We start from the raw sequence: 14,554 nt of genomic DNA, 5'->3' as shown, positions 1-14,554 counted from the left end.
TCACTTGCTTGGGCGCGTCTTCTAGCATCTCTATGACAGTTTTGACTGGTAACGCGTTTTTAGACCAATAATCAAAAAAAGAAAAAACTACGGATGTTAAATGTGAATACAGCCGAATTATCAGGTTTCCCAAGAAACTCTTTGTTATAAACCTGAGAAAGCAGCTTTCGTCAGCACACGACCCGAGCACAGGGCAGTAGTCGAACTAGAAACAAGACGACTGCTTTCGAGGAAGGTGTAAATTCTTTTCCAGCAAGCGATACACATTCAAACACCAGCAAAATATTCCACCATTGAGCTAACCGGCATTTCAGATCAAACGACATTTAACAGGCAATTAATGTTATTTTTTTTCATTTCAATTATTGTTTATTGTTTTATAACTCTAGTGTTAAATTTTATTCAGTCACATTCTTGTAACTTCGTTAAAGGAAGCGTACAATTATAATTAAGTTCCTTTCGTAATATATAGACCCGGCCGGCTCCTTCTTTGACCAGATCGAGCTTCATGCTCCCCCAAAAAATATTATATTAGCTAGAGGATATGTTTTTCTATAAATTTCATTTGTAATCACAGTCATACTGATTTTTAATCGATAACAAGCTTTTTCGTTGTCATGTACATTTTATGAACCACCAATGGCGAAAGTAATAAATTCGCAATTAAGTTGGGAATGTATGAAAACAAAAAATATATATTTACACTAGGAAAAAAAAATGACAATTTCATTTGATTTGACCATTTAGCTATAGTAAAAAACCCGCAGGTTAGAACCCAGTGGTTTAAGAACCTGCTGACAGAAATTTGCCGCCATTACAATACTCAAAAGTATTAGAACATGTCTAGCTAAGCAAGAAAAAGAAGGTTCTTATATGTTAATTACAGTTAAATTATGGTAAACCCTTTAACCAAGAGGTGAGACATTGACATCGCAAATTTATTTTAGAAGAAATTACACGATACAGTTGTGAATAAATATTGTATATTCAAGGACCAAACCCAGGTTTATTTATTTTTGTGGTAATCATCAACCATAACTCCTTCATCGAAATGAAGAGCCTAATTAAGAACCTACTTAGCCTAAAATGGCTATAATTACCCCAGAATACAAGAACCTATTTTGCCAGACTTTAAAAAAGCAGGTTCTTTCACGTGGGTTTTACTATATATATATATTGTAACCCGAAAATACAACAATTAGCAGTGGAGACTAAAATGCCTAAGACCAGTAATATATTATAACTGAAATGAAAACCACTGGTAGAATATGAAGCTAAAACCACTTATTCCTGCTACCAATCTTTCCAAACCAAACTTGTTATAAGTTAAAATATTTTAATGATGTAAGCTTTATGTTTAGAGAAATAGCACACATTAAACTGAAAAACACCATCAGTGTTAAGTCATGTATCGGGCATTTGGAAAAACTGAAAACTTTTTTACAGTTCTTTGTTCGTGAGCCGTTTAATTTTTCCTCATTGTTAATCGGTCAGTTGGGTTTTGGCTTACATCACTATCACAGTTTTGTTTATCTACCTTGGAAATCTTAGCGTGTGAAAGGAAGACGACATAGGACCTGGCCAAGGTTATTATCGCAGGAAAAATAAATTAAATTTGCCACTCTTATCTCGCTTTTTGGGGGTACTTGATGCAACGATTTCCACCGCGCGTTGTAGATATCAAAAGCCTTGACGTCCATCAAAGCAAAAAAAAAATATATATTCGTATACTTACAGTCGCAGCTTTTATTCAATTAAGTTTTCTGTTTTGAAAAAGGTACCAATTTGTTAAACATCTGAACAGCTAACCAAACTTATACTGATGGCTTCTGTCAATGTTTCGTTTCCCTAGCGTACCTAGATGTGTTTATGTACTAGAAAACCAAGACGTCATTTGATGAAGCGCTTATTAGTTTTCCGTGCAATTATATGTCCACTCCACATAGATGCATATTTAATTTTCGGTAACTCTTGGCCACTGTTGTCATTCAAATAATTCCATCTATTAACAAATGATGACAAAATAATGACAAAATACTCACTCAAGTTGCCATAAGCTCCAGAAATTTTCCTCTTTTCCTCGTGGAAAAGATGTTTCAGGTAACGCAGGTGACCGAGAGCCGAAACCCTGCTTAAACATTGTCTGACACCCATAGCACCTTTAGGTTTATCAGCCACATGTCAAACGTATACCAGTTAAGTAACTTTTACAAACGTCCCTAACTGTGGTCTAGTTACCCCTTTCATCTTTTAGAGAGGAGAGGATCTTTTTCCTTGTTCTCGAGTTGTACCCTCGGTGCCAAACTCAGTCAGTTTCATCGTGTTCTGATTGGACGTCCTTGGCACGCGACTCCTAGGCAACATAGGCAGGCATGCACGATTGAAACTTCTAAGGCTGCTGCGGCATTCTTTGTTGAATATTGCATAAATACATGGATTGATAGCGGAATTGGCATGACCAAGAAACAGACCAATGAACATCACGTTTGCAGGCGGGCAACTATCGACAATGAAATTCATGGACAAGTACGTGTAGTATGGCAGCCAGCAAAGCCCAAAGACGATCACAACGGTAATTAGCATTCTGAGAACGCGCTTTTTGGTTGCAAGCTCGACCAGTTGGTTTGGAGCGGTCAAGTTCCCCGGAACCTGCCTTTTCCATACTTTCCGTACAATAGCCGTATATAATACACTGATTGCAGCCAGAGGCAAAGCGTACAGCAGCGTGATTAGAAATAGGGTGTAGTTTTTGTGAGGTGACTCACCTTCAAACGCTGGAGACCACTGTTCGATGCAGTGCAGATTGCCGTCTTGTCTTTGGATGACTTTCATGGCGTACAGCATTGGCGAAGAGGTGGCGAAGGAGACTAGCCAAATGAAAGTAATGGTAAAGATCGACAGTGACTTGGTAGAGCCCATTTTAAGTGGGTAAAACACTGCAAAGAAGCGATTTACGGCTATAGCGATGAGAGTTAAGACGGAGCAGGCTATGGATAAGCCCTGAACAACAACAATACCTTTGCACAGGACAACGCCACCGGCTCCTTCAAACCAGAAAATCTGTTGGCCAGCAGCCTTTTTGATGTGAATCCAAATTTCGACCGTCATGTTAAATAGAGAAGTTAGCAAATCAGCAATTGCCATGGAGACGATGAATTGATTGATGGTAACTGATCGTAAGCGGCGGTCTTTAAGCACGATTATGATAACGAGCAGGTTTCCTACTGTTGATATCACACAAATGAGAAGGTAAGCAGCTGTTTTAGCGATCTCGGCGGCTGCTGCTGAAGGAAAGGCGGAATCTTCACAAGAGCTGGTGTTGTTGGACATAACTGTGAAGAAAAATAAAGATGATGCATGTATCATGATAATTTATCTCAGAACAAAGGCGCCTGCTTGGAGTAATGTAAAAAAAAAGGAAAATCATTATTTCCCTCATTTTTCATTCCGGACCTGTGTGCAGGAAATCTAAACGCAGCAGGAAAGTGATAAAATACATTTCGATAATTCAACTTCAACAATGACAGTATTTTGATCAATTTATTTAGAAGGCCTCTATTTCTCTATAATTATAAGGAAGAGAAAACTTTTCGCTAACTTCTCTCGCGAATCAGACGTTTATTTTTTTGTCCTCAATCAAAACATTTAAAAGGGAATAAGTTTAAAAATTCTACCGAATTAAACTATGTACTGGAGACAAAAAGGAAATAGTCCTCGGTGTTAGAAGGGCTTAAAGAGGAAATAATTACGTGGCAGAGATGAAAGAGACTGGAAACTAAAGGCTTATCTCACAGATCTGACATCAAACATAGCTAAGTCTTCCCTTAGTGTGAACAACTTCCCGTATAAACTTTTCTTGTCTCCTTACTTTATACTAATAATAAATATTGTATGTAACACAGTTACCAAAACTACTATTAACGCTTGTTCACATAAGTCAGACTTCTTCTAAAATTTAAAACTGCAGTATGTTGTCTATTTATTGCGCTCTTTCTTTTGATGCCTAAATCACAGATCGGATCAGTTAAGTCCATTAATCGCAAGTTATAATTCAGTTTCTAACTATGCATAAAAGGATTTATACTACGTCACGTCACCAACAACAGAAAATCAAAAAGAAGAAGGTTAAGAAGACTAAGAAGGTTAAGAAGATTAAGAACATTAAGAAGAAGAAGAAGAAGAAGAAGACTGAGGAAGAAAAAGAAGAAGAAGAAGAAGAAGAAGAAGAAAAAGAAGAAGAAGAAGAAGAAGAAGAAGAAGAAGGAGGAGGAGGAGGAGGAGGAGGAAGAGGAGGAGGAGAAGAAGAAGATGATGAAGAAGAAGGAAAATTAAAAAAAGAAGAGAAAGGAAAAGAAACGAAAATGAGGAAGAAAAAGAAGAAAGACAACAAAAACGACAACGACAACGACAACGAAAACGGCCGCAAAAACAACAGTGACATCATGGGCGAAAACAGTGATAATAATGTACAATAATGTTCTATGTTTTCTGAAATGATTTCCAACAATCTTTATTGCTTTGCATTCTTTCATATTTCGTACTGATCATAATTAATGTTCCATTCTTGTCTTCGGTTGTTTTACACTGTTTTTTTTTTCTTCATTGTTGCCCATCGATAATTTGTATGTTATCGTTCGAAAGCAATTCTGAGACTATTTACATTTGTTCTTAACGGAAATGTATGGTGAACAGAACACTGACTTTAACAACGATATGCCGTTCAATTGAAACTGTGTTTGAGCGCAGGAAATAACCCTCTACCTTTGTGTCTCCTGTTTTAAATTGTGCAATACACAAACTTCATTTTAACTTAATGCTTGAAAATGGTTGATCGCATGCAGAGCGAACAAAGTGAGAAAGTGACTAAAAGCCAAATGCTCTTATCTTTGTAAAAACGGCAACTACGTTACTTACCTTTCCTCTTACTTCAGTAGGGAAAATGAACGAACAAATCGGGAAGGTTTTCAGATCACTGAGCAGGAGAAGACCTCGGCGCGATACTAGCAGAACACTGACTTGAATCAACTGATAATGTTCGTTCGGTAAACTTCTCTAAGGCTCTGACAAGATTTGCATTAGGCGTATGTGTGTGCTGTCAAGGGTTCTTTTGACATTGAAATCGAACTCAGCTGTTGAAACTTATGCCTTTCGCCGTGGCTTCCGCATTTGTTTTCGTCCTTGAAGTACAAATCCCAATGTGTGACGAACATGGGAGCCAGTATGTCGACGGCGGGGCCCAAGCTACCAGTCTTAAAACCGCGTTGGGTTGATATCAATTAAATTCTCGCGAACTCGATATTAAAAATAGCAACTCTTGAGGCGTTTTAAATTATCCCGAACAGTCGGATTGATAATAAATGTTCTAATTTCTCGATGAGAGGTGTTTTTAATTGGACAGTGGAGCTGTATTTACTTTGAAAGTAAACTGTTGTCCTTACCCGGAAAAAGCTAGCTTAAAAGCCATCACTCAAATTTAAAAAAAAAAAAAAAAAAAAAATGGTTTTCCATGCCGGGTACGAACCGGTGAGTTCAAAACTTAAAGTTTCTCTCGCATTAAATCTGTTGGATTGTCCAAACGAAAAATACCATGGGGATAGTTCATCACTGTCACAATCAAACGTAAAGTTAATTTGTAACGAAAATGCTGTTCTCGTTGGCTTTGCTATTTATTGTAGTTTTGTCATGTTACCCTTAGCAACGGACAGGTTTTAGGTTACAAACGTGAAAGTTTCTGTGACTGACAGTGAAAAAAAGGCTTATCTATCCATTTTTTAAGAAATGTTATTATCCTTTTATTTCTGGCGCCCTCACTAAATAGATACGATTTTTCTTTTTAGTTTTTTAGATACGCCTCAAATACTGACGTATTAATGGATGAAAAGTACCGACAACCATTATGAAGCTCTTCAGATCCGGAAAAGCTTGGCGATTTTAATAATACCGGGGCACTTATATACCTTTCGTCAATAACAATTGAGTTTTGCTTCTGTCGCAACCGAACTGACATAAACTGAAGGCAACCAGATCAACAAAGTAAACAGTCTCGAAGAAATGCAGTCGTCTCCAAACAGCCTTCCTCGCAGAGACAACCATTGAATATTTAACTTAAATGCCCTAACACTTTAGGAAACAAATGAATTCTCTGTAACAAGGATTGTGCGATTTTCCTTGAAATTGAAAAAAAAAAAAAAAAAAAAAACCTTTTCTCAAATGAAAATCAAAGCTCCTATATGCATGACTGAGCGACAGAAATATTTTTGGCAGTCAAAGTTTTTGTGTATTGCTTTTTTGTTTTGTATAGCCCGTCCAAAAGCGGTGTCTGCAAGAATTACTGTTACATGTTAGAGAAGTCAAATGTAAACGTTTAAAGTACAGGCCAGGACACCGAAGCCATAAGCAAATTCAAATTGAGCCGAAAAACTACAGTAACTGCTATATACATCTGACAGTAAAAACTGAAATTCGTCCTCCCGGCCCCTGATTTGACGAAATAGTTTCAAAAAACTGTCACCACAAACTAAAAATTATCACGCTTTTTTTTTTCTTTTGAGCATTTCAGTTAAGAAAAATAAACTTTTTAAGTGTTTCTATCAAGATATAGGAATACGGGTTGACGTTTCAGGGTGAAGGATTTAATGCTGTGCGAACACGAGTCGTAGGCAAGTGTGTTATCGCAAACGTAGCCTGCGTACCAAGCGTTCCCGTACGGAAAACGTTTTCTGCGTGGTGGCCGAGCGAAAATTGGTCGAGTGTTTTTGCTTTCGCTCCAATTTGCGTGCGGCCACGATACGGAAAAAACTCTTTGTACGCAGGTTATCGCAAACGTTCGCGAGTGTTTACGTAAGTGTCTCGCGAGAAAAGGGGAGATCACTCGTTTACATCGATTACCGAAATGTAAATTCTCTTTGCTGGCGCCATCCTGAGGTCAAAAGCTCGTGGCTCTTCTGTGTTTCTATCGAGTTATAAAGGTAAAACTTTTAATGCGCTCATTCTTATAGGTTGATTTTTATTTTTAATTAAAAATCTCGTTAAGTTAATCCAGGGGAACTCTTTGAGGTTTTGGTTTCAGTAGATCTTTTGCTTCAAAATATCCGTGCCGTGTGTCAGCTCGTAACAATTGAACTAATACAAAAATAGGACTGGAAAAAAGCGGGTATATTTTACCCTTATGATAGTTCCAAAACCGACATGAAAAAAAAAAAAAAAAAATTTATAACTTGTCATTAACATTTCCATTAGTTTTTAATTCCATGTACATTTAACTGGCTGAGTTACATTTTCGACTGAAAACAATTTGGAAAATTTAAAATTCACCGCCCCACCCCCCTCCCTATTCAGGGAAGAATTTCCTTTTACGACAAATTAACAGGTATATCGGTCCCAACTGTATTCAATGACAAATGGCGACCTACTTAGTCAAAATGATGGACAACGCCCAATGAAAATTAACAGTGCATTGTTTCACAGGGACAATAACAATATGTTGTTGTATGTTGCATAGCACCATTATTGGTTTGATTTTAAACGAGTCTTCTTTCTTCATTATCACTTCGGCTATTCAGGGAACTTCTCTCCAGTCGGTGTTTTTTGAGACACGAGCATGTGCTTTTCCCGGGCGATGTTTATTCTCTCGGCCCCTCTTTCCCAGGAAAAAAACTGATAAAAAACCAGTTGTTTCAGTTTATGCGGCTATAGTGAGTTGATTTCAACGAGGGCTCTTAAGGTCACCAAACCGTGAGTATTCTTGTTTTAGTCTTTTCAGCGATTTAGTTATCCATTTGTTTCTAAATGTTCCTCCGAAACCTCGAAAAAACGAGAAAACATACCAATTTCGTAGAACGACCCTCAGCCACTGCGCAATTATGGTTGATAGTGTATGATAGCTCAGACAATTACATCTGCATTAGTATACCAGTGGATAAACTTCTGGTATACCATGGAATATCCCATGAGTCACTTGTATATTATCGGTATACACACTCGCCCAAAGGCGATCGTGCGTATACCAAGAAAATACAAGTGACTCGTGGGATATTTCATAGCATACCACGAGAGAGCATTGCAGCATTGCATTAACAGTCGATGGTAACACCTTAACTGATGCCAAAGGTATAGCTAATGCCTTCAACAAATATTTTGCCTCAATTGGGCCAATGTTGGCCAATGGCATTCAACCTGGCAATAGAACCTTTGTGGAATATTTGACAAATTCACAATGCAACAGCTTTTATTTATCACCAGTATCACCAACTGAAGTTGAGAATATTATTTCCAGCTTAAATGCAAGTAAAGCACTGGAGCCACATAGCATTCCAGTGACAATTCTTAAATTATTGAAGAGCATCTTGTGTCATCCATTATCTTATTTATCAGGAGCCATAATCGGGGACGGAGACCGTAAGTCTCGGGATTCGCGCGTACCTATGATATGGGACAATTTTTCTATTTTTAGAACAAATTGCGCCATCCTGACGTCATATATCCGCGCGGATCCACGCACATGTCGGGGGCTCTCGTGTGGATGCTGTCACGTTGCGTGATCAAATGGTGAGAGTTGAGAGACCTTGAGAGATTATCTTACGTATTTTTCACAGCGATGGCAGGGGATAAGGCAGCGAATACGAACCAGGGCGCTTATATGTAGTTTTATGCTCTGAGCTAACGGAAAAGGTGGGTTTTTCAGGGTCGAAAACAAGACTTCAATCTCGCGCTGGGAATGAATAATAAGATCTGCTAGTTATCTGCTAGTTGTAAGCTTACGCGTATGCTTTTGCGTTTATTTTGACTTAAGAATATAGCAAGAAAACTCTCTACTCTGGTATCGAGTTAATTTGTGAGTTTCTCAGACAATGGTTAATCATAACCAAAACCTGTTTTGATGGTTTCTTATTGTTTAACTTCTGCTTGTTTGGTGAGTTTGCAAAAGTTTTTGAAAGGAAAGTCTGACGCGTACAATTAGCTCATTTGCACAGTGCAGCTCGTGCACTTTCAAGTCCGAGTCGGTGTTTTCAGTTGTCAACAAATCTTGACAAAGATTTCTTTCGTTATCTTTTGTGCTGAGATGCTTTGACAAATTTCACGAACGCAAAAAAGGCTACTAACATCATGTGTGTTCTTCAACATAAGCATAGTGAAGTTTTATACAGCGAAAAATGAAAATAGACAACGAGTTTTGATAACTCGATCAATGAAATCGAAATCGTTATTCGAAGTTGATTAAAGAAAGCGTCATCGAAACTTCGCTGATTATTTCCGCTTTATTCACATATTTTCAGCTTAGCTTTTAATATGTTCTCAAACATTTATCAATCTTAAACGTATTTAAAAACTATAGAGTTATTGTTTGAGTTCGATGTACGCTTTCACACGAAAGTGCGGCGGAAGTACAATTTGTCATGTTTACTGACTGTACAAAACACGCATCGGCGGGCGCTCTCATTCATCGACAACACAGAATTTACTGGATTTTTACACGAGTAAAACTTAGCAGTATCTACGGACGTAAAGTTATTGGACCTTGATGCCAGTGAAACATCAAGTGTTGCTTACAATTCAAGCGAAACTCAAACTAGCAATTATTTTGTTTTACTTTTCGGTCGCGATAGACTGGCAAATTCCTCGCAAGCGTGTGGCAAGAGGACCTAGGAAACTATGAAGTCCTGAAGCTCTGCTATATCTAAATATATCCAGCTAGTTTTTTGCTGTGTAATGGAAAAGCTGTTAATCTTCAACATATGTGAAATTTAAAGTGGAATGATGTACAGTTCATGTAAAAGAAGCATCCGTCGGAACACAACTTGGTCAGCGATATATATAAGTTTACAGCGGAACATACCTAAATTCGACACTGTCTTACTTCACACAAACTGGAGCAGCTTACGACGAAAATACTTAAGCAAAATTCCAACAGACGTAAACGCGTTGAGTTGTGGGGCAAAAACATGAAACATTTCGGAATTTCGGACGCCATTTCCCCCGCGCGAAATCCGCAGAAATCCTCGCAGCATGTACGCGCGTGTGCCGCAGGTGATGGCGCAATTTGTTCTAAGAATAGAATTATTGTCCCATATCATGGGGACAACCCCAATACTAGAAATGGCGCGCGCTTACGGTCTCCGTCCCCGATTATGGCTCCTGTATTTATTTAATTGTTCTTTTTCTCTGGGTTTAGTGCCCGATAAGTTAAAAATCGGGAGAGTAATACCTCTATACAAAAGTGGTAATCAGGCTTTAGTATCCAATTATAGACCAATTACTCTGTTATCTGTTTTCCATAAAATAATGGAGAAGCTAATGTTTAACAGATTAGTTAATTTTCTTGATAAACATTATATACTAGATAATGATCATTTTGGTTTTCGTAGTGGACGCTCCACTCAGGCCTCTATGCTCATCACTGATAAAATCCAAAGAGCCATATATTGAAAGTAAATTATATTCTTGCGGGATATTTTTGGACTTAAGTAAAGCCTTCGATACAGTAGATCACAACATTCTCTTAGCTAAACTGGAACATTATGGAATTCGCGGTTTACCAAATGAATGGTTCTGCTCATACTTAACTAACAGACAGCAATTTATTTCTCTAAACAATTTTGACTCAGATCCTCTGCAAATAACATGTGGGGTACCACAAGGCTCTGTGCTTGGCCCAGTATTATTCCTGGTTTATATTAATGATTTCACTAATTGTTCATCTATTTTTGATTTCCATTTATACCCATGGTGATTTACACCATCTAGAGCAAAATGTTAATCCAGAACTCAGTGAAATTAGCCTATGGCTTCGTGCCAACAAACTATCTCTCAATATTACTAAAACACATTTTGTAATATTTCATCCTCATGAAAAAAAGATAAACAATTCCTTGAACATTGAAATAGAAGGTAAGCCAATTAATCAACAAAAGAGTGTTAAGTACCTTGGCATTCTCATAGACTGTCATCTAAATTGGAAAGGACAAATTCAACAAATTTCAAAACAAATATCTAGGGGTATTGGTGTCCTATCTAAGATTAGACATTTTGTTAATACGAAAACACTAGTTCAATTATACCATGCCATTATTCTTCATTTTCTCTCCTACGGCTGTATAGTTTGGGGTAACACTTATGATCATAATATTAAACCACTTCAAATAATACAAAGGAAAACAATCCGTTTAATTACTTTTTCAAATTTTGATGCACATACAAGTCCTTTGTTTGCTAAGCTTAACCTTCTTAAACTTCAAGGTTATATTAAGCTTCAAACTCTCTTTTTCATGCACCAGTTTAATACTGGCAAACTACCAAAGATCTTTGATCGTTTTTTGTCAAAACGTCTTGTAAACATAATGTAAATACTCGCTTTGCATCTAGATCTACTTTCTATCTTCCAAAAATTCGAACAAATTATGGCAAATTTAATATTCGATTTAATGGACCTAAATTATGGAATGAACTCGATGAAAGATTCAAGTGTTGTACTTTTAATCAATTTGAAAAAGAACTAACTTCGCATTTCATTAGTCTCTATTAATCTTTACTGATATTTTGATGGTTTATTTATTTTGTTTTGTTTTGTATATTTAATCTTGTACCAAGTTTATGATATTTATGTGTACCAATGTATTTGTTGTGCCCCTTTCCTGACTCTCACATTTTTAATTATTATAATTACGGTCACCCAACTAGTTTAGCTTTTTAGTTATTTTGGGTGTCCCACTACTGTATGTACTGTACTGTTTATTCATTTATTTATAATTATAATCTTGTAAATTCTTTTAGTTGTTTACAGTAGTAGAAATAAACTGTTGTTGTTGTCGTTGTTGTTGCATTACTGTTTTGTAACAAGCCATAGAAACTACCAACACAATCAATGCGGCGTACGCGTGGCGCATGATGGGAAGGTTGGATGTTATGTTTAACGTTTTTCTTTTCTGTTTATATTTTTGGCCTTCTGTTTTGATTTTGAATAATCCCAAACTACACCAGGAGCTCTGACCCTAAAGCAGTGAAAAACACTTGAATAGAAGATGAATTTATACTTTGGCTAGCTTTTAATCTGGGTTAGCGTTAACCAATTTCCGAACAACCTGGCCCTAACTGACAACAAATTAACCTAACTAACTTAAAAAAACTTAAAACTTAACTTAAAAAAAAACACATGAACTCGATGAGCTATAAACCCGAACCTGCGATATGGTCACGTGAAACTAGTCAACGGATACCCTGTTTTGACAGGTGTCAATTGACCATAACATCGATGTCAAATATCATAGACGTACGCTGTAAACCAAGACTTGTTATTAGCTGTAGTATGGGCGCCACGTTGCGCGACGTCGTCAGTCGTCGTTAAGCACACGCGCCCACGGTCCATGTCGCTAGCCATGTTGACGATGAAAAAAGAGTTGCATGGGTTTCTATTTCTATGCATGGATGCGGTTCTGTTCCTATAGTTATGGTGCTCCGCTTGACGACCCTTCGGGCCGCTGGAGCTCCGCTATTGAAAATGTAGGCAAACAAAGTCAAAAATACTCAAAACAAAGTCAAAATACTCAAGTTTTATGTAAACAACCTAGCTTGGCAAGAGTCAAAGGTTCGTAGTAGGTTTTGGATTGTTCAGAGTAGTCTTCACTTTGTTGAACAAAAAGAATTGCGATATATCAGTTAAGACGTCGCTCAATTTCGACCTACCCCGTCAATCAGGCAGTCGCCCAGTCAATATATACGACCTAATTCAGTCATGGACTGTTGGTGACCGTATTAACAGGGTTCCACCGTAATTACTTTTTACTGAGGTTCCGCCATGTTCTCGAACGATTTCACTCAAGACTTTCTTTCCGGAGTGACATAGGTAGCTCTGAGGGAGGCACGCCCAGAAAAATCGGCTGGGGGTGTGCAGCCTGCTTCCCAAAACCCTTTCCCTATTTATAACCAAAATCTGCGACTTTCCCACCCTATCAATGAACTGACCAAAAATTCGATACTCTATTTATGACTTGACCCTTAATGAATACCCTGTCTCAGACCTGCGTTATAATTAGTTACCTAGTTCAGACTGGTGTCAAAGGCATTGTGAGTGGCTTCTGTTGATGGTCTTATCAAGACCTGGATGATGAAAAGCAGCTTCTTCTAAAAGAACATACCCAATTCAAGAATAGAGTGCAAAAACCATGCCCTATCTACCACAATGGCCAAAATCAATACCCTATTTACGACCAAAACGGCTGAAAAACCATACCCTTTGGGGCCGCACATACTCACGCAGCCCATATAACGTGAAAATTGTTTTGAGCCGAACATTTTTTGCCTGGCGAGGTCGACTACAGGAACAAATTATCACAGAAATTAAGCTTACTTTTATTGCTCAGTGTGCCGTGTTTGACAAAACATCAATGATATTATAACGGTCTTGAAAAACGCGTATAGGAGTCCAGAGGGTAACACTATTTGTGTAATAGGTAGGTAGGTAAAGTCTGTATACGAGCCAAGTGGTCCCTCAGGCCGAAGATTATCCCGGTTTCTGTAGCATGAGGCGACTAGGAGTATTTTTACTCCCCTTGGATGGGATGCTAGTCCACCGTAGGGTTATCCCCCAGCATTAAATTCGCCAGTATCCATTCGCCATTTGTACCCATTTGGCACTGTGGGATGAAAGTGTCTTGCTTAAGGTCATTCCACTGAAATAGAACCGGCGTTGAGATTTTCGTCAAACTTTTCCTATTGACTGTTTATATTGTAGGAACTTAAATTTGGAAATAAAAATGAGGGGTCGCCATGTTCGTTTAGCAGCAACAGCACCTTGTTTATACCATATAAATCCTTACAATAGCACCATGATTATAGTCACGATTGCTTGCTAAAATCACGTTTCCGACGATTTTCTTGCTCAGCACTGAGAACTGGCCCATATTTATGTTACATAGAGAAATGTTTTACTCAATTCAACACAACAGAAAAAATTATAGGTCACCGTACTCGTTTTCGAGAAAATGACGATTTACCTCTATGGCGAGGTCCAGCCACAAAGAAAAAGCCGCTATTTTTTAATGCGCGCGCGCTAATCACGCGTGAAATTATGCGCAGTAGGGATGCGCAATGCAATACTGGGGAATGACCTTAAGCGAACACACTAACAATGAGGCCGTTGAGCCTCCAAATGACGTCATTTCAAATAATTCTAAAACTCACTTTATCTATAGAGGTCATCCAAAGCTCACACAAATCATAGAATCATACAAATGAACTGCCAGACTAATCTCCTTTTTTACTGTTTACTGACTATCATTATTTCGAACAGTTTACTGACTAAATGTCTTGTTTTTAGCTGTTTACTGACTAGGACTATACCCCACTGACACCCTCATACATTCACTCTCATGTTTGCCTCTGAAATGCCCAAAATAAGGTTGTAATACATAATGCCTAATTATTTTGTACCGCCTAATTATGGATGTAGAAGTTCGCTTTTTCAATAATTGGAAAGATTTAGCTCTTCTCGCGGTGTGTTCGATTTTTCTGCTAACGATTTCCCGGTAAACGAGGTATATATATATATATATATATATAT

At 37.8% G+C, this 14,554-nt stretch overlaps 1 protein-coding gene across 1 annotated transcript; it reads right to left on the bottom strand.

Annotated features, from left to right (window-relative positions):
* Positions 1–343: 343 nt before the first annotated feature.
* LOC110040925 (tachykinin-like peptides receptor 99D) lies at positions 344–5,712 on the bottom strand. The gene is made up of 2 exons (XM_020746189.2): positions 4,915–5,712; positions 344–3,332 (listed from the first exon to the last, which is right to left on the bottom strand). Exon 2 carries the CDS (start codon positions 3,328–3,330, stop codon positions 2,251–2,253), a length of 1,080 nt encoding a protein of 359 aa, XP_020601848.2. The 5' UTR covers positions 3,331–3,332; positions 4,915–5,712; the 3' UTR covers positions 344–2,250.
* Between the last annotated feature and the right edge of the window lie 8,842 nt (positions 5,713–14,554).

Source organism: Orbicella faveolata, unplaced genomic scaffold (assembly GCF_042242905.1).
Source record: "Orbicella faveolata isolate gen_17 unplaced genomic scaffold, um_ofav_v1 contig_1, whole genome shotgun sequence".
NCBI classification, from domain to species: Eukaryota; Metazoa; Cnidaria; class Anthozoa; order Scleractinia; family Merulinidae; genus Orbicella; species Orbicella faveolata.
This window is presented reverse-complemented; position numbering and strand designations above follow the sequence as displayed.

Excerpts from the sequence above, each read along its gene's own strand:
- LOC110040925 (XM_020746189.2), bottom strand. The coding sequence starts at position 3,330 with ATGTCCAACAACACCAGCTCTTGTGAAGATTCCGCCTTTCCTTCAGCA.